Genomic DNA, 20,617 nt, shown 5'->3' with positions numbered 1-20,617 from the left:
AGTAGAGAAGGCCGATGCCGTCACGTTTAAATTATTGTCCTTTACATTTTACGCTTCGGAAACTCCGACAAAAGTTGATAATCTCGTTTGGTTATATTCTCAAGAGAATCGAATAAAAACGTGGGTAGCTACAGATTTTTCCGGCCACTCGATTGGAAAAGATCGATAAAACGAATCGAGAGATTTTTCTGTAATGGTGATAATATAAATACAGGCTGCACAATGAAAATTGTTTACCTATTGGGTGTGTTTCTGTGGTGCGGAACAGGGCGCCTAACGCAACTTCCTAAGGTTCCTTATGCAAAGAGTATTAATGGAAACCTATTAATAAAGCTTTGGAAATCAAGGTTTTGGAAGTCAAGGTGTCCGGGTGTCACCAAGAATTATCTTGTGTACCGTGATAGCTAGAAAGAGAGAGATAAAATTGTATAGTTTATGTATTTTTATTGAAGATATGACACCAATTAATAAATTTCGAGGTTAAAAAACTACTGGCATAGTCACAAATATATTGGTTGACCACTTTTTGCCAAATTAGTATTTGTGCAGCCAATTTATAAAGAACTCTCACTGTCTGTCCCTTTCATCGTTTCTCTCACTGTCACCCTACACAAGACCGGTTTTTTTTGTTATATTACTAGAGTTGTCGAAGAGATGGTTGAATGGGACCTAAGACCTTTATTTCGCTTAGAGTTCATGCCCATCTCTTTTATAAAATCCATAGGTACACCCTTCAGCTAGTTTGGTCAAAAACTTTATCAATTAAGTCGCTTTATATTAAGACAGATTGATAGACAGACAAAGATACCTTCCAACTACAACTATAATATTAAGATTGGATTATCACAGATAAATCAAATTTCCCCTAAAGCGTGTGATCTAACTACGTCCAGAATAACAGATGCGGTCGTGCCCCGGGATTGAATCAACACCGAGAAACTGACCGGAATTTATAATACCCGGTTATTTTGAAGTTTATCTTTTGACCCGATAATAAAAGCCAACTTCGTAAACAACTAACAAGTTGGTGTTGTTCTTATATATTTAAGAACAGTAAACACGGAGTTAAAGTAAACACAAATACTTATATAACGTGAGAAATAAGTCTTGGTCACGCTTTAATACCATAGGCATAAACAACTGTCTTAAAGAAATATATCGCTATTCTATTAAACCGGGAAAGTTCGAGTTGGTCTTGCATCATGGAGAATTACGAAGTTCGGATAAAGAACTCATCACATTTACGACCGTACCAAGTGCATAAACTATTTTTGCTTCCTTGCAATGACCCATTACACCGTATGTTGTAAGAAGCACTGCTGTAATTGTATGGTGTACAACAAAGAATATTCTAATCTAATGCATAATTTGCCAAAATTTCAACTGTCTACCTTTCACTGTTCATGTTATGTGTACAGCTTGGGGGCAGACGGATGGACGCACAGATAACTTTAGGAACTCTAATAACAAATGATTCTGTAGCTTACTTTCGACAAACAACAACTTATGAACGAATTGTTTTGTCGGTGACTCAATCCGCACTGAAGGGTTTTGTTGTTGAACTATTCATGAATATTACCTGTGTTCCCTGTCGACGGCAGGCAAAGAAATGTTTGTCAATGTTAAGTTTCAGAATCAATAAGAATTTGGATTGTTGCAAGCTATTGTTCAAATGCGTATATTTTGAAAAAAAATTAAATAATTATAAGTAGGTATTGATCGCCGATGCCGCATTAAGGGATCGTTGGTTTCGAAACTAGTAGGACGGTGCCAAAACATAGGAACGAGTAAACCATTGGACATGCATTTGTATCATCCACAAATGCTCGTTCTGAGTCAAGGTTTCTTGCGCACATTACTTAAATGTTTAGTTAACACCCCGCTATTCAAGGGTTCAAGAAAAGCGCGAGAGACACTGAGATACATTACCACAAGTCATTATAATAATGAAGTTATAAGAACAATGTTGCCATTCCCACGAACACATTTTTCAAAGTTACAGGCAACTTTAAACTCATTAGCAGTGGTGACTTGCTACCTCTACAGGAAGTTTATTCGAAGTGCTACACTTTATTGGTCGTTCGCCAAAGTAGAAAGAAAAGAGACTTAATGCACTTAATAGTGCTATAATACTGAAAGCAGTTGCATTTGTTTGATTTGTAAATCTTTGAAAATACAGTGATGTTTCACAATTCTATATGTTTAACCTTATACAGGCTTTTGGGCGTAGACTTCCTGTATTTTGTTCCATTTTCTTTGCCTTATCCCGGTCTCATCACTCGAAAGTAATAAATTATCTTATATTACTGTTAACGACTGTAAAACTTTTCTTGGCAAGAATCCTGTTGCTTTACATTCCGGATAATCGTTTGGGCATCGCTGCCTAAACTTTGTTAGATGCAAGAATAATGAAGAAAAAGTGAGATTAATTAACTCTTACAACCGGAAAATTTCGGGTCCGACAGAATTAAATTAAATCGATTAATTGTTAAAAGATGCCCGATCAAATGATCTTAGGATTTCTTTTAAATATTAAAACGAAGAAAAAACCGTCTTAGTGAAAAGGATGAGGAATTTTTCACTGTTCTTGTTCAACACGGAAAGAAACAATTTGAAAAAAAATTGAATACATTAGAATGAATTTAAGCCTAGTTTAAACTCTGACACCAGTTTGTACATCAACTGTACAAAAATATACGTGATATCGAAAAAGCTACAGAAAACAACCAAATCAACATCAGTAAACATTCAAGAATTTAGCCAGTACTACTGAAACGGCCTGATAAAAACAAAATTAAAAGAGAGAAAACTACTAAGATTTCGCAAAAACTCCTAAGAAAACTTTTTTAACAAGCGGAAGACCTTCGTGTTGCCCTCCCTGTTTTAACAAGTACAGGGAAACTTTGTACAGCTACAGTCACGCTGCCAGAGAGGAAAGTAACAAAGATTATAGTTATGTAACGATCGCGGCTGGTCCCTAAGGGCTATCGGCTTGTAAACATCGGTTGGTCAAATTAATACGTAATGCGTGTACCGATGTTTATATACTCTTTAATCGATTTCGGTCACGACGATCTGTTCAACTCTGTTTTAAATTGCAGCTGTTAGTGTTTCTGCATGGCTTACATAGGCAATTTAATAAGTAGGCCGGTGAGCACATCATTGCGAAATTTGTAGTTATAGAACAAGGCTATAGCCTTGTGCATTCAGATCAAAGCGATTGCCTCCAAAGTCTTACTCTCTGGATCTTATCAGAGTCCTCCTATGTGGACGTGGAACAGGCGTTTTTTATCACTGAAGGCTTAACACCGCTCTTTTTTATATAGCACAACTTTATACCTACCTGCCATGCTTATAATCCGAGTTCGGAAAGAAGATGTAATTGGTAATATACCTACGCTTATTAACAACTAGCTTTTCGCCCGCGGCTTCACCCGCGTCGAGGTCGGTTGTATCGCGTTTCCAAGAGATCTCTTCAAAAGTCCGGGATAAAAACTATCTTATGTTCTTTCTTAAGGTCAACTCTATCTCTCTACCAAATTTCATTAAAATCAGTTCAGTGGTTTATACGTGAAAGCGTAACAGACAGACAGACAGAGGTACTTTTGCATTTAGAATATTAAGTAGGGATTCATGGTAAATGTCCACACCACTTCAAATGAGACAGGCATCGATCTCTTTCCGCGACACTTATTTTTGAACCCGATTAGATGGCAGAAGAGTATACCTGTTATTTTCATAAATGTTTTTTTGCAACTATTTCGTTTGGGAGTTGGGTGACAACTTGTAACTTTTACAGTTAATCTTACGTTGGGAACTTCATTCTTTCTTTTTCATCGCCTTTTTTACTTAAAAGGTGGCAGCTACTTAAGATTTACGGTAAAAGTTTCAAGATCGGTTAGCAACATTTCAATTTAATTCTTTTATCTTGGTCTATTTAGTCACCAAAACTACATTATTTCTACCGTAGTTCTGTCTTTCTGACACAAGTTTTAAGGTTTCTTAATTAAATGGTAACCAGGCTGTACCTCATGAGTCGCAATACTTACTGTTGCAGATGGCGCATTTCATTTGTCGCTATAAAAAAACTTAACAAATAAGACAGTCATATCGGAATTGCCCGATAAATACGCGTGACCCCGCCGCGTCAGCTAATGATTAAAGACTCCGGTTGGGTCCGAAACTAGTCAGGCGATCCCGATACATACGCGTGAGTAAACCGTTGTACCAATCAATGAAGAATCATTCTCACGAAAGTTTATATCGAAATGAGACATTGGTTTTTCGTAGTCATTATAAATAATTGTACGAAGCCCGTCGAGCGCGTGGCTCACTAGTATTCTTGCTCTAAAAAATAAATAATAGTTAAGGTACTCCTATATCACAATTTTGATATGATTCCAATGTAAATACATGAAACGTACTTCTGACTTCAAACAACTTGTGTGTGACAAGAAAAATATTGAAGTGTTTCTGACACAAGAAAGTTTTATTTTGTCTGTCTTGGGAATAAGCCAGGTTGTTTACGTGTGTGAAATTGTTTACTTACAATAACACGTCTTTTACCAGACGCTGTGCCCGCGTAGATAAATAAATTTAGTAAACATAGCTACGTCGTATCCAAGGGTTAAAATGTGTCCTTAAAAGTTTTGTCGACATAGATTCATTTGTTTCCTGCCACGTAAACCTTATTGATACAGAGTTAGTCTCGCACTAATGAGATAGACCAAATTTACGAAGATCGCTGATGCTGGACATGTAGCAATAACTATTGATTTTATTAAATCGTTGTATTTTGAACATATTGTTATGCCTTGATGGGATGGTTAATTTGTATAATGATGAGAAAATAAAGCTTATTTTTATCTGCTCTCGCTGTTATGAATTTAATCCTTGTGTCGTTTAAAGATTCACAAATATTCAAGTCACATGCGCAAAGACACTCAGAACAATAGTTCGTGGATCAGACTTGATAGATGCTTGTCTTACGCGGAGATCGAAGCCGCGACACGTTGCGCAGTGTGGGTTTTACGTAGTGATCTAGACCAGCAGTTATTTTAGTCAGATTGTTTTTTTTCCATTTTCCACCTGCCGTAAATCCTTATCTAATATATAAAATTCCCGTGTCACGATGTTAGTTACCGTACTCCTCCAAAACGGCTTAACCGATTTTTACCAAATTTTATATGCGTATTCTGTAGGTCTGAGAATAGAACAACATCTATTTTTCATACCCCTAAGAGATAAGGGTTGCTGACACTAAAAAAATATATTTTATTTTTTGGACGAAATTGTTTGTTTTTATTTTTTTTATAATTTGGCATTAAAACTACATACAACTAGAAAAAAAATCGGCAAAAAAACGTTTGCTGGGTCAGCTAGTATACATATAACATAAATACATATGTATAAGTTAAACCTCTTTTACAAACACAACGTTCAGGTGCGCATAAAAAACCATTTATAGCTTTTTACTCTTTCTTTTTAAAAGAAAACGGAAACTGATCAGTACTTTCTCACTGCGATATCACACCATAAAAGTCTTTTATTCTTTTCCAAACTTTTAAATGTTCCTCAAGTAAATGAAAAGTCGAGAAGAAAGTAGTACGGTTGAAAGTTCAAATAGTCACGGGACAAAGAATAAATTAAAGAAAACCTTCGAAAGTTGGAAGCGACCTTTGTAATTGGAGATGGGAAAAAGGAAAAGAGAAAAGGCATTTTCTTTATGTCGTTGGGGAATTCAATGTCTACTGCATTTGCTATGATTCTTAAAAGAACCAGTCATGTGTGAGTTAGACTCGCGACATTAAGGGCTCCGCACAAAAAGTGTTAACAAAAAAAGATGAAAAAACATTTTTATTTTTGTAATATTTGTCATAGAAGCAACAGAAAGTACATTACCTTTGAAAATGTTTACTGTCTGGCTAGTTCATGAGATATTCTGGCTAGTTCATGAGATACAAAATATTTCCAGACGGACGTTTTTACCCTTTTGGAACGGAACCCTAATAATAGGACTGCATCGCTTGTGAAAGCTGGACGTCGCTATGCCTAGTCTGCTGACTCACTTTCACGATGGCAACAATCCAATTTTAAGTATACGTAAAAGTGCTGAGAAAATTCACGAAGTTTGTACTTAAACATGTCATATTCCATTAGAAGAAAAAAGAATAAAATAATTTCAAATGTATGTGAATGACATTCCTTTTCGACACATGACCTTTCATAAAAGCGATTCATTGAGCGTAACTTTTCTACACCCTGTAATTTAAAAGCAAGCCTGAATACTTTAAAAATATTATTATTCCATTTCGAGAAAATTGAATTCAGAAAACTATTACTTAACTACTAAACTGCATGACTATAGTTAGGGTTGTCACAAACCTAGGTCCATACCGTGACCGTAAAAAGAGACGGAAATATTGTTCATATATCGGCATCTCGCTTGCACGATGTAGTGATGGCTGTATTAAGTGCTTGTAGTAAGACTGGTTTCGAATTTCCTGCGGTCGGCATTTCCGATTGATATCGCACCTCCGGCTCTCAAACGGAGATCGTAGCGGAGATAAGGTGCATGTGCTTGGCAGGAATATAATCTGTAGCTTGCTTACTGCTGCAAAATTGATGATATAGTTAAGCTTATAGTTATGAAGAGCCGGCAATGAATTTTAAGTAGTTGTGTTCGATGGACAGAACGTGCTTTAATTTAATTGAAAAAAAAATGTTTTTGTTTAATAATAGAATGAAGTATTAAGCGAAGGTAATAAGCGAAATTATTTCTTAATGTTAAAGTAGTAAAAAGACGTATGAATGAATGACAAAAAAATAATTTAGCGGCGTAAGAAACAGATATATTAAAATCTTTGTTGACACTTGACACTGGTCCGCGTGAAGAAAGGAATTATAAACCATATTGTTAATTCAATTTTGACCACAGGTTTAACCATTTATTTTAGAATCTACAATTTATGTAACAACCTTATCTTATAATCTTCATATATTCCATCCAAATAACATTTTCAGAAGTTCTTTTTTCTACTTTAAATTGAAATTGAACTTAAGCGAAACCTTAAGTGACAACCCTACCTTAAAGTCGTTTTATAGATTCCGTACACAGGCAATTTATAGGTTCTGCACACAGATGTCTTTGAGTGTCATCGGTATGTCATTAAGTACCAGCCTTTGGTGTTTTGACTGTGTATTACTTGCTGGAATACTCCTTATTCATGTATTACAGCGGTAAATGAGGATGACACATTTACTTACATTTTATACCAAGTACCTAACCAACTGTCTAAGATACGTCACAACTAAGGATGTTGTTAAGAAGCCAAATAAAAGTGAAAGTTAAAATTGAATTCCTCTATAAAGGAACATTGAAGTAATGTTCTTTTTCAATGTTAAGAATATATGTTCCATAATTCTAACAATAATTGGCTGTGGAAATAGGCTTCAACTATTTCAATAAATTAGCTTTTTTCTCATGAGACATACGAACGAAGTGCTCATTTTCAGCGCACTTATGAAGAAAATAAATCAGGCAGGAGAGAGAGAATTTCTTTATTAGGCGCTGTCTGAGAGTAAATTGGTCTGCAGTCTAATGATGCATGCGTCATGGTTAGAGCGAGTGACGTCTATTGCATCGGGTAGATCTGACATGATAGTGTGATTAGACTTATGTGGTGTAGAATCTGTGGGTGGTCTTTGTGAATGAGATTTAAATAGGATTGAGTTCCTTATTATAAAATTCGTTTCATCATAAACGAAGAACAATTTAGGTGTTCTAACAATGATATAAAGATGATTTAGCTATTTGTCCATGCTTGAGACAACAATTTTAAGAGTAAAAAAACCACGCTTACCGTATTTGCTGGTTCTATGGGACAAAGAATCTTGGAAGTATTTTAGGGGAGGTCTTTGCCCAGCTGTGGGACACAATGGGCTACATGAAAAAAAACCTTTTGTGTCTGAGATTACCTTGTTCTGAAAACACGTAAGATAAATCTAAACTTTAGTCATCATAATGAGTAATGGGCACGAGTAACTTTGGAGAAACAAATATGTTTATAAAATATAGACATTATACAATATTAATACGTTATTACTTGAACGATTAACTATTAACTACCTTATCAATAGTGAACCGTTTACTGGTCCACCACCAAACGTTGAACGTAAATAATATATTACATCGGCTAGTCGCAAGGGCACAATATATAACTTAGTAAATAACTAAACACAAGAAAATTAAAGATAACATTACCTACATATGGGACCTACGTTTTCAGGGTCCCGTGGCCAATGGATAAAAATTAGAGATGGGACGAGTACTTGGTTAACATAGGGGTACAAACATTAGTAGACCAAGGCCCGATTTTCCAATCGTCAGATAACTTTTATCTGTGGAATAAATATGGCCGTTTGACATATTTTCTATACAGAATCTGTCAAAACGTCAAACTTATTCGTCAAATAAAAGTTATCTGGCGATTGAAAAATCGGCCCTAAGGATACTACGACATTACAAGGTCTTGGTGGTCTGTGCTATGATGGATTTGAATGCACGAGTTACAGGTTCTATCCAAACTCAGAAAAGTACCAATCTGACATTTAAAAGTTATGTCCAGCAGTGGACAACTATAGGCTGAGATGATGATGATGATGTACTTTCTTGATTTTTCTAATATACCACTGACAAGACGTAAAGGAAAACATTGTGAGAAAACCTTAATTCCAAATATTGGTATTTGAAATCGCCAACCTGCAGTGAGCTAGCGTGTGGTGATGAGACCTGTGTCAAGTAGTGAGACATACATAGGCTGGTATTACTGCTTGAGGAATTCTTTTAATTAATTTTTTTTTCGTTCTTTTTAGGAAAACGACTGATATCCATCGGCTTTTACGTTATAGTATATGTATACATAGGTACCTACTATTCTTAATTATATAGAACGATAATTAATATATTGCATTTCTAACTAAAGCTATCAATGAATTATATAATTATACCTATGTTATTTATAAAACGTCAAAAAAGATATCGACGTTTATGTCAATGGCGGGAAACGTGCCTAGAAGGTTGGCGGGGTTTTATTATTTGTATTTACGTTATTTTCTTTATTGAGGTTCCGTATCCAAGGGTAAAAACGGGCATTGTTACTGTGACCTCACCTTCTGTCTGTCAGTCCGTCATGAGACCCTATCTCATGAACCATGATAACTAGACTGTTGTAATTTTCACAAAACAGTGTATTTTTGTAGAAACTACGAATAAAAAAGTACTAAAAATAAAGGTCGAGGTTAGACAACAGCCGTAAAGGTGATACATTTGTTGGCGATCACAAATTATGATAGAAACAGGAATCGTGAAATCGTTTGAGTGACATATGGAGTTGTCTTTAGCCTTTTTTACGTAACTTTCAGTGTCGTTAACCGTATTTGTAGTTCAGCGGTTTTAATTTGCAAGTTTTCATAGCTAGTTCAACTAATCAAATCAATCACTTTTTTTAATATATTTCTATTCGGCATCAAACAGAACAAGTTACAGTGTAATAGGTAACTTGATATGACAGTCTGTCTGAACCACCCGACTAGTTTCGGAAACAATCGGAGACTGTATCTATGAACCGACTTGGAAGTTAAAAGATTTAGTAACAAATTATTACCTACTAGCTGTTGCCCGCGACTTCGTCCGCGTGGTTCTACTATCTATCTATCTGCCTTCTATCTATCTTGTAGGATTCAGTCAGCGTTTGCAATGTAAGCGCAAAAAATGTGTTTTTTTACGACCTCACATTAGAAACCTCAAAAATTGTAGCCTATGTGTCATTCTGATGTATAAGCTATATTGTGGTAAAGTTTCATTCAAATCCATTCAGTAGTTTTTACGTGAAAGAGTAACAAATATCCATACACCCATACTTACAAACTTTCGCTTTTATAATAGTAGTAGGATTTTTCCACATAGTTCTTTCTCAAATGCACAATGCATACTCCTTAGAAAGTCCATGTTTTATTGGGAACTTGATTTAACCATTATCGGGCTCTGTATTAGAGTTCCGTTCCAAAAGGGTGAAAACTAAACCTTATTACAGTAGCTCTGCTGTTGGTCAGTCCGTCCCTCACCAGGCTATAATACATAAAACGTGATGGCTATACACTTGAAATAACAATCAATATTGTATCATTTGTTGCTGCGATACCAACATAATACTAAAAATGAAGCAACAGTTCTATTAATTAAATTTTTTTTTTGGATGTGTTCATCTATATGTATATAGCATATTTGTTAGTAGCGTTTTCCCAAATTTAAACACTCACGTTCTTGTTTGTTTGTCGTTCCGGTTGGATTATTGCAACCCAATTTTGAGCCACTTCCCCGTAAGCCAGCGGGTTAAAATTTTCAGGGTAGCTTCAAACTCACAAACATTGCAATTTACAACTAAAATATAATAAAAATGTCTGGAGCGATCATTTGAAAACGTGGATTTTTAGATTTGGAGTTTTATGTGCGGATCTCTCAGTGTCGTTATTCCGATTCGCACTTGACCGGTTTTTAAACCTCAACTGTTTACGACTCCTACGTGATCTTGTTATCGACGAAGCTTAGTTTTCTCAGAATCAAAATCACAAAGAATTGTTGAATTGGACCTTCAAAGGAAACTTTCCAGAAGGGATCCTCTTTGCAATAACCACTACCCGAAAGAAGACTTTTGGAATGTTCAATAATTAAATTCTTATGTTCAATATATTGGAAGGTGAAGGAGGTAAGGGAGGCCGTTGTTCTGCATCGGGACAATATATCGGCTGTAAAAAATAATCATATATGTACAGTATATTTATATTTATATGTATTTTCTTAATTATCCTAAAACACCACTGATAAACGGTGAAGGATAACATCGCAAAGCAATGTAGATACTAAATTTTGGAATTTGAAATCGCCAATCGCAGTTAGCTAGAGTGGTGATCAATATATTTGATTATCTTAAATGCAGGCAGAATTAAAATGTAACTGAAGAGTGCTCTTTCATTTTATTGAAATACATTATTTTTGAAATTTTTGAAGTGATTTGATTTTTGATGCTTGGATTTAATTTTAGTATTGTCTAACATAGTTTTAAGAACTTTGTTACTAATTATCACAGACATTATAAGTCTGAAATAAATAAATTAACTAATGAATGGGCAATTTATGGTTCTTACGAGTATAATATTATTTCTCCAATTCCTTTCTATTTTTGGTCGATTCTCGGTTAGTGACCTCAATAGTTTATTTACTGAAATTGTTGGTGCTTTATTTATTATTCAAAAGCCTTTCCAACCGACTACAATGTAATGTTATGTATATATTAATTATTCTACGGAACCAAATTGGCAATTACAAGAGTCTACGCGTGAGACAGCAGTATTTTAACTAGCATATTTGTTCTAGTAGTGCTAACTGATAAATGGAGATTGTTGGTTCGATTCTCAGCCAAGACAAATGTATGTGTGACATAAAAACAACTTTCGCAGTAAGGAAGTTAATATTTGCGTTGAGAAGGGTTTCAAAAACATTTCAGTTTGTACAAAGATATCAATTTGTATAATAAATATTATGTCTGCAATCAGAACGTTGCTCATAGTTAATTTGGCACTGTGACCTAAAATTAGAGATACGTATTGCAGTATATAATTGACATCTACAGAATTGAAGTGAGAGCTATTTCAAAAACAGCTGAAATAGGTACCTCGAAATTTTGATGGGAACACAGTTTGATTAGTAGTTTTCCCCTCGAAAGCAAATTACAAGTGCCATGTGCCAAGAAATTTCGAGCGAAAAAGTTCCAACGACCGAAAATAGCCCGGTGTTTTCAAAAGCAAATGTTTGGCACTTGAAATATTTAATAGGCACGACGATTATGTTTCAGCACAAATCTAGGTCATGCAAAAGGCTGGTTCTTTAAAAACCTCTGCTGGCAACTACATTCAATTTCCGACCTACCGAGACCTAACTTTTTATTTTACCGAATTCCTGAAACGGGATTGCTACTTTGGTAAGTGAGATTCTTTGCGAAATTTTGTATCTGAAATCAATGGAGAACGTGCCTAAATAATTAGGACAAATAAATATTATATTATGCATATAAGTGGAATAATATTAACCACCTAATAAAAAACAATTGATAAACATAAAAGAGATAAAACAAACATCCAATTTCCCATAAAATATTCAACAAAAAAAACTTAGCCGAAATAGAATGTGTCGTGTTAAGAGAACACGACACATTCTATTTCGGAAAGCAAACTCAGAAGAATAGACTTGTAATACGTCATTAACACGTTGCCATGGCAACGCCTTAAGCTCAAATAACCAAAATGTTTACCTAACAAGCTGACAGTGTCATTGTTAGCCGAGACCTCCAGTCTGAATATGAGAAGTTCGGTAAATGTGTCTATTAGTGGGACTTTTCGAATGTCGGATTAGGATCAGAAATACAGTGGGATACAAAGAATTGTGAATTCAGATAGATCTAAAAGAATGGAGGTTGTTATTTGGACTTTTAACTTTGGCATCGTCACCGTTGGAGAATTTAAGCCGTTGGTTATGACTGTCATACGTTCGTGTCATTTTGAACTTTGGCAGTTTAAAGTCTACACAATTCTGCGATAAAATGCGAGACGCATTCGAAATACTGGGTTTCTTTTATGGATTTATGACCCTAGCAACTGATGCCGAAACTGGATCTTTATTTTTAAGAATTTGTTGTTATGACGGCAACAGTAACCATCACATCATCTGTGGAAATGTTCTAGCTATTACCGTCATAGCTAGAACATTAGATACAGTCTGAAGACACATTTCGTCTACGAAATTCTGAAAACTGTCCTAACTATGGGGTATTTTCAGGGGTATATGATCCATGCAAAATACCATATTTTACTGAATTCTGTAATTTTAAGCCGACCTGAACAAGAGATTCATAACATTTCTAATTTATTTAACTCAAATAGTTTTCATTATTTATTTTTTATTTTATTTTTAGATCACGTTTTCAAATGTATGTCGAAATTGTCACAAATGAAACTACTAATTCTGTAATAAATTCTGAGAATTTACAGAATACTGCAGTCACTGTCAACAAGAGCTTAAGGGTATCCTACAATCGAAACAGATTACTGTCGGTTGCAGATGATAGAATTGAATCACTGTAACTAAAGGGAATTAGTACTTTATTTTGTGTAATATTTAACTTTATTCCATTTTATTTAAATACAGGAAACGGCAAACAATGTTGATGAGTCTTTTTATTCGAAAACATATAGATATTTCTTATTTTGATGCGGTAACTTTCAAGTACTTAGATTCAAAAGCAAAATAGGAATCTTAACGCTTACTTATTTATACATCAGCAAATTTTAATTAAATATAAACAGCTAGTTTAAAACTTAGCGTTGGAAAAATAAAACTTTTATATCCTAGATCTGGATGTGAAAAATCTCAACATTCCCTATGAAAAGCAAGTCCATTTTTATTCTGACTTTGCTTAGTCAGGCGTTTCGGTAGCCTTTCTAACCGACAGCTTTCCAACCAGTTTACGAATCCATTCCGGGCCATTTCATTCAGTTCGATTGGCGAGCAGATTGGAGCAATACCTAAGTGATTGGCCTTTTCCGCTAATCCACCTTCGATTAACGTATGGAATAGATTTTTGTGTAACCAAACTTTGACGACTGTTTTGGAACTCTGTTATACACATATGTATTTACATATTATTTAACAAGTACTTTTTAAGTCTCCGTTTGAATTTTTGTTTATTAGTTTCTTGTCTGATATCTGCTGGCAAACTATTCGTTTTTGTGTGAGAAATAACTGAATGAGTTGACAAAATCTAGTAAAATGTCTAATAAAGTCATACTTGCGTAACATGCAGACGAAACCTCATAAAATTTTTGACTTGCTTACCTACTGTCCCTTAACTACGATTTATATTACTTTTACTTATAGAAGCAAAAAAAAATAATCAACTGTTAAAATGTTATACAAATACCTACTACTAGACAACGGATCCTTAATAATGGGGTTCCATATTTATTAAGCTTTTGTGTAACCCAAAAATTACCAATGACCATGCATTTTGGTAAATAATAAATAATAATTAATATAATAATAAATAAATGCGGACAACATCACATACATTGTTCTGAACCCAAAGTAAGTTGCTCAAGCACTTGTGTTATGGAATTCAGATACAACGAAGGTACCACAAACACCCAGACCCGAGACAATGTACAAATGTAAATTTTTACATTGACCCGACCGGGGATCGAACCCGGGACCTCAGAGCTAGCGACACCTTGAAACCGGTGCGTACGCCACTCGACCACGGAGGTCGTCATTGCTGGAGACATTATATTTATTGACGCACAACACAGAACGGTGATAGAAAAGAGGCAAAGACAAACACGGCCAGTGGAAGATGGCTTAAATGACGATTATGAAGACTTTTGAAACATTTTGTATTTTTAGTTCACAAGACAAAAAAGGTCGGTTAGAATCACCTAGAAATTAATTACTTCGACCAAAAGGCTTGTCGGCGATAATCCTGTTGTAATTGAATATTACAAACTTTCAGATAAAACAATGACTTTGAATCCTCTGATAATTAAAACCGTTTATCAATTCACTTTGATCTGTTGCCGAAATTATTAATACTTTGATAGAAATTTGAGATACTGAAATTACTTACCGTTTGTGATGTTAATACCATTGTAATAATATATGAAAACAAGAATCTGAGAGTGTTTTATGTTAGACAAGCTGTGCCCGCGACTTTGATAAACAAGTTTTGCTCCTCTATTTGAACCCGTTAGCCTTTTTTCGCATTCAAACTAGCTTAGTGACAATTAGAGTAGTAGATTTGGCGTAAAATCGCAACAGACAGACAGACGGGTAGAGTTACTTTCACATTTGTATATTAGTAAGAATTATAATCCGTATTCTGTTTTGTTTTTTCTGCGGTCTGTTTAAGAGTGATGAATTGTATGCAATGGGACTTTTAAGATATCTATTGTCTTTATAGAATTCGTTGGATTCATTGAAGATCCATCTTCGTCTTGAATAAATGATGTATAACCTGATATTAGAGTTGTTACACCTCTGACTTTGCTCTCTTCACTCTTTTGAACATAAAATCTGAATAAGATGTCTCTTGAAAGTTTTTAGCAAGTGATAATTACTTTGTAATACGCACATGAATTCGTAAAGACGGGGATTTGAACCTACAACCTTTGACTTGACAGTCCAACCGTTATACCACTACGCCAAATTGTAAATCCTAACAATTACAGGCATGTTTTCACTTGTCTCAAAGAACATTAGAACATTCGAAAGCATGTCAAAAGAAATCTGTTATAAAGTTTGTTTTTGAAGTGACGTCATTTGTTACAGAAACATGACATCGAACACGCTGAAGGTGGAGAACTGCTCGTCACACTGCACCACACCCTCAGACAGACAGGACAACATCGTCTCCGTGAAGGTCGGCTTCATCCACATAAATCCTGCTTCCAAGTGAGTATTAATTCAAGTTTAATGTGTGTGTATGATAAGAAAATCATCGGGCATTTTATGAACAGCCTTTATATCTCCCTAAATTATTTCAAGAACGAAATCGGTTTAGTTATAAAAATGGATAAAAAAAGAAATAAAAAAGTTGACTTCTATCAACTGATCTATATCAGAAGTTGGTTATCCTCGATGTTTTTTTTTATTAAGTACTCGCTGTCCCAGCAAACATTGTTTTGCCATAGAAATGAGATCTAGGAAAAAATGGGTATATGAAAAATAGATGTCCGATTCTCAGAACCGTCCAATTTGCAAATAAAATTTCATGAGAAGCGGTCGAGGCGTTTCGAAGGTGTTCAATTTCATACACCGTGACGCGAGCACATCATTGCTAATAAATTCAACTGTTTATCTGTTTAGCTAGACAATTCATGAGAAAGCCTATGCCTGATGACAGACGGACAGATAGCGAGCACTCAATAACTGGGTTTCCTTTTTAACATTTAGGTATGGAACCCTACAAATGCTGACAATATTGTCAATACCTTTTGTTACGCTATACAGATAAATCTGTATGAATCTAACCGTGAACATACAGACACACTAATTACTAATGAGACATCGCACAAATGATTCACGTATGGTTTCGATGTAAGCTGACCGCCCGTTCGACTATTATAGCAAATGTAATTAATATTACGCACAAATCGATGCCTATTCTGATATTTCATGTAACGTACGGGAATAAGTTGGAAATTGTATTTGGAACTCGATTCAATTTGAATTATAGAATGTTGTTCTGATAATTATGTGGCGTTACTTTTTTGGACATGTTTGGCAAAAACTTGAGGTCCAAAACCCACAAGAAAGTCGTCTCTAAGCTACAACTGCACAGGTTGATCGATCAAAGGTTAAACTATGCTTGGTACCGTCAGGTCAAAGATGGGCGACTATCTATGTCATGAAGAGTTGTCATGTTATTTAGACGGCACATAAAATTGTCGGTCCCGGCTTTATTTATTCGTCTTTGATAAGTGTTACGGATAGTAAGAGGCTGGCAAGTCTGACAAAAGGTGTACGGTAATGAATCCTTGTAAAACTAGCTACATCCGCTTAGAATGAAAGCCAAAAGTGTAGCGAGGCCAACTCGAACTTGACTGGTTTTTTTTTTATATGCGACTTTGTCTTTGGTCAAAGGTTAAAATGGAACCCTATTATCGGTCGCTGTCTGTCTGTCAGAAGGACTTAAACTGTCATAGCAACCATTTTAACTGCAAGAATTAGAAATGAAGATAGTGATTAGTGTCAATGATCTTTAAGGTCATAAATTTGTCTACCAACTGAACCTCGTATCGCGAGTGAGCCTCTCACGATTTCAAGGTTTTATTGAAAAATATTCTGTAAGTAAACAGCGTTTCTTCTACATAAATTATTCTACGTTCATTAGAAACTTTTCAATCTTGAATTAATAAGAGAAACCTTTTAAAGATTATTTTAATTAAATGTTTAGTTATGCGGCTTTGTGGCTCGAAATAAAACTAAATAAATATAACTTTGAAAATGTAAATGGAAAGTTGAAAATTCTTTTACTTATATTGTGAAAAATATGTAAGGGTGTTTGGAAAACAAGCGTAAAGGGTGTTTGAATAATAAGCAGGCTAAACCACCAAATATTTTTTGTCGATTTGCTCCGCGAACCGGCTGGTATACAACAGATATTCATATAATACTAAAACGATTCCAAACATTGGAATTCGAAATGGCCAACCCGAAATGGGCTAGCATAGTAAAGAGGTTTGTTCCTAACAGTGAGACGATGTATGTATAGAATGTGGCGCTACGTTGGCGACATTAATTTAACACACGGCTAGGGTTAGTAGCCATTAATCATATAAGTCATGCTCGGTATAGGAAGTTTTTTTTCAAGCAAACTAAATAATAAAACGTAACACAAATTGTGAACACTCTGTACGAAGGTTCATACATGGAATTACTTACCTAGGAATAGCAGGCAATAGGCCATAACGTTTACTCGCGGCATCACGTCACTTTGAATCATCAGCCTAGCCTTTTTCCCAACTATGTTGGGTCGGCTTCCAGTCTAACTGGATTCAGCTAAGTACCAGTGTTTTACAAGGAGCGACTACCTATCTGACCCCCTGAACCCAGTTACCTGGGCAACACGATACCCCTTGGTTAGACTAGTTGTCAGACTTTCAAGCTTCTGACTGCCTGTAACAAGCGTCAAAGACGTATGAATCATGTATCACGTCACTTTGAATGTTATTATGAAACTGTATGTGAAACCGTGTGTACATATTATTATTATTAATCAAATTGCACATCGTTTTTCTCACGCGCATTAATCGGGATCCGGCTAGTTTTGGATACGACCTTGGCCATGAGCTGACACGGCGCGCGGCGGTAGGCAATCAAATTGAACTGTATCGTCGTACGATTCTAATGAATACGTGTGAGTCAATCGTTTTATCATTTAAGTATGAATCAGACTCACAAAAGATACAATGAAAATAACCTACTAACATTATAAATCATGTTTAGAAGTATAGATAGATAAATGTTTGTTACTCATCCATTCAAATTTGGACGAAATTTGGTTTACAAATAGTTTGTAACTAGGTTTAACACATAGGATGGTAGGATAGTTTATCCCCATTTTGTTTTCCCGTGGAATAATTTCGTCATCATTGATTCATAGCGGGCAAAGCCAACGGCAAAAGCTAGTTCTTTATGTAGGAATATTAATCAAAAACCCTTAATAAGATTCAAGTGGAAGCCGGAAAATTAAGATCGTCCAAGCCTAAGGGCATATCTATTGATCGAGATTCCTCCAATTTGATCGCGAACCATCCCAGCACCTGTTAGACTGTTACATTAGTGGAAGCGAGATAGCGTGCTACATTTTGTAGAGCGGCATCTCTTTCCCAAAACGTGTACACCACAGCTTTAAGCGGCTGTGGTATGTTTACAGGAATTCTTTTATATGGTAATGAATAACTTCGTTAATGGTCGTTGTGTGTTGGGATGTGAGGAGGTTTTCTCGAATACCACGCGAATGAGAAATAATTATAGGATATTGACCCGTGTCGTTCCGATAAGCTTTGGATTTTTTGGTATATTTAACCAGTTCCAGAATAATTTTCTAATAGTTCAGAGAAAAAGTGATGAAAAATTGAAAATTTTGTAGTCTTTTAAAAAGAAAATCTTTATGTAAGCGATTAAGACTAGAAACTTTGTGCAAAAAGATGTGTTTGAATGAAAAGTTGTTTTGTTAACATTTAAGTCGAAAATAATTGTTCATAACCCATTTTAAACTTTGATTCAATGATTTTATGGTTTCCAAAACAATTTTGTACTTTGCAAATACCGCATTACGGAGTTATTACAAACAAAACAGTGAAGAAATTTTCAAAAGTATGTTATTTTTGTTTGGAATGAGATAATAAGCAAAAAATCTGTATTTTTTTTCTGCGATGTCTTTTTGTACAATTTTGTGGGTATAAAGCAATGTTTAGTGCCCCAAAACACAAATTTAAGTTATTTCATCTATACTAATACTAATATATAAAGCTGAAGAGTCTGTTTGTTTGTTTGAACGCGCTAATCTCAGGAACTACTGGTTCGAATTGAAAATATCTTTTTGTTTTCAATAGACCATTAATCGAGGAAGGTTTTAAGCTATATAACATCAAGCTGCAACTAATAAGAGCGAAGTTACAATGGAAAATGTGGCAAAAACGGGGAAAAATATTAACCTTCGAGGGCTTTCGTTCAAAAATTCCTAACTTATATCTTCTAACCACGCGGACGAAGTCGCGGGTAACAGCTAGTAAAACATATACAATTAACCATAATAATATGTTTCCTTTATTCCGTATTTGCGATATCATTATCCTTAATTGCATTATACACGAATTTTGAATTAAATAAATAATTTATATTAAAATATTATTTAATATTTTGTGGTCAGCCATTTACGTCAATTTGATAATTTATATTTGTCTTTTGATGTACAAAATTGTATTTAAATAACATTTTAATGTTAAAATAATATTTATTCAATTAGATTAAATAATATCGTTAACGTAAAAGATTGTCGAATGGATGGTTCTAGCGTATACGAATAGCGAAGTGGTTGAGGTCACCACGCCAAATCCACTGATCCACGAATGCTTGTTCTGAGTCTGGGTGTCTTTGTGCATGTGATTTGTATGTTTGTGAAAACCCCCGCGACACAAGGATTTAATTCCTTAAACAATCTCATACAAAAAGAAATATTTTTAGTAAAATGCAGGTTTTTCTTTCAATTTTTTATTGTATTGCCCTATAGAAATTACGATGCCGATTGACAGATCTTCAACAAGATAAAACTATTGTTTCAATGATTCCTTTGAGAATCCAAAGTAAAGTAACTATCTACGTAGAATATTCTAGAATTTAGATTATAATACATATTAAATTACAACCTAGTCAATATTATATTAGGGAATTTGCTTTGTTATTCAAACTGTCTACCATCACGTCCTTAAGTAACATTTCGGGTGAAAGAGAGATGTCACTATATACTGTGTATAGCGCTGTCCCGCTCTCTCACGACTATGATAATATTACTTGTGACGTCATGGTAGACCCAAACAATTTATAATTCTGTGACGGTTACGTCAAGGTATATTAAAGATTAGTAATTGCTCATACAATATACGTGAAATAAGAAATTTTTGGATATTATAATAATTAAGTATGTCTTATTTTTGGATATTCTCTTATTTTTTCTTTAAATTTTCTCGTTATTCACAAATTGTAATTTGGTGTTCAAAATGACTTCTTTTTATATTTTCGTTAAATAGAATCATGCTGGAGAAATTATGGAGATGGCCTACGTCCAGCAGTGGACTGCTATGGGCTGAGATGATGATGATGAAATAGAATCCGGTCATATATGTTAGAAAAAAAAATCTCAAAGAATTCTACATTCTTACTAGTATTTTTTTTTACATACAATGGTAATTTGATTAGCTAATCAAATATTTAATGAAAATGTGTGTG

The 20,617-nt window shown here is 34.8% G+C and overlaps 1 protein-coding gene and 1 long non-coding RNA gene across 2 annotated transcripts in view; one reads left to right on the top strand and one right to left on the bottom strand.

Annotated features, from left to right (window-relative positions):
• The window catches only part of LOC113501651, a 42,122-nt gene extending 24,444 nt beyond the window's left edge, over positions 1-17,678 (bottom strand). Inside the window, exon 1 of the long non-coding RNA XR_003401304.1 lies at positions 17,549-17,678. This is a non-coding gene — a long non-coding RNA (uncharacterized LOC113501651). The remainder of the gene's footprint in view (positions 1-17,548) is intronic.
• The window catches only part of LOC113501649, a 91,018-nt gene that overhangs the window by 24,223 nt on the left and 46,178 nt on the right, over positions 1-20,617 (top strand). The window contains exon 2 of the mRNA XM_026882826.1: positions 15,434-15,556. Coding sequence (XP_026738627.1) covers positions 15,434-15,556 — 123 coding nt within the window. The remainder of the gene's footprint in view (positions 1-15,433; positions 15,557-20,617) is intronic.

Source organism: Trichoplusia ni, chromosome 16 (assembly GCF_003590095.1).
Source record: "Trichoplusia ni isolate ovarian cell line Hi5 chromosome 16, tn1, whole genome shotgun sequence".
In the NCBI taxonomy this organism is placed as follows: Eukaryota; Metazoa; Arthropoda; class Insecta; order Lepidoptera; family Noctuidae; genus Trichoplusia; species Trichoplusia ni.
Note: the sequence above shows the minus strand (reverse complement) of the source record. Positions and strands in the feature narration are given on the sequence as shown.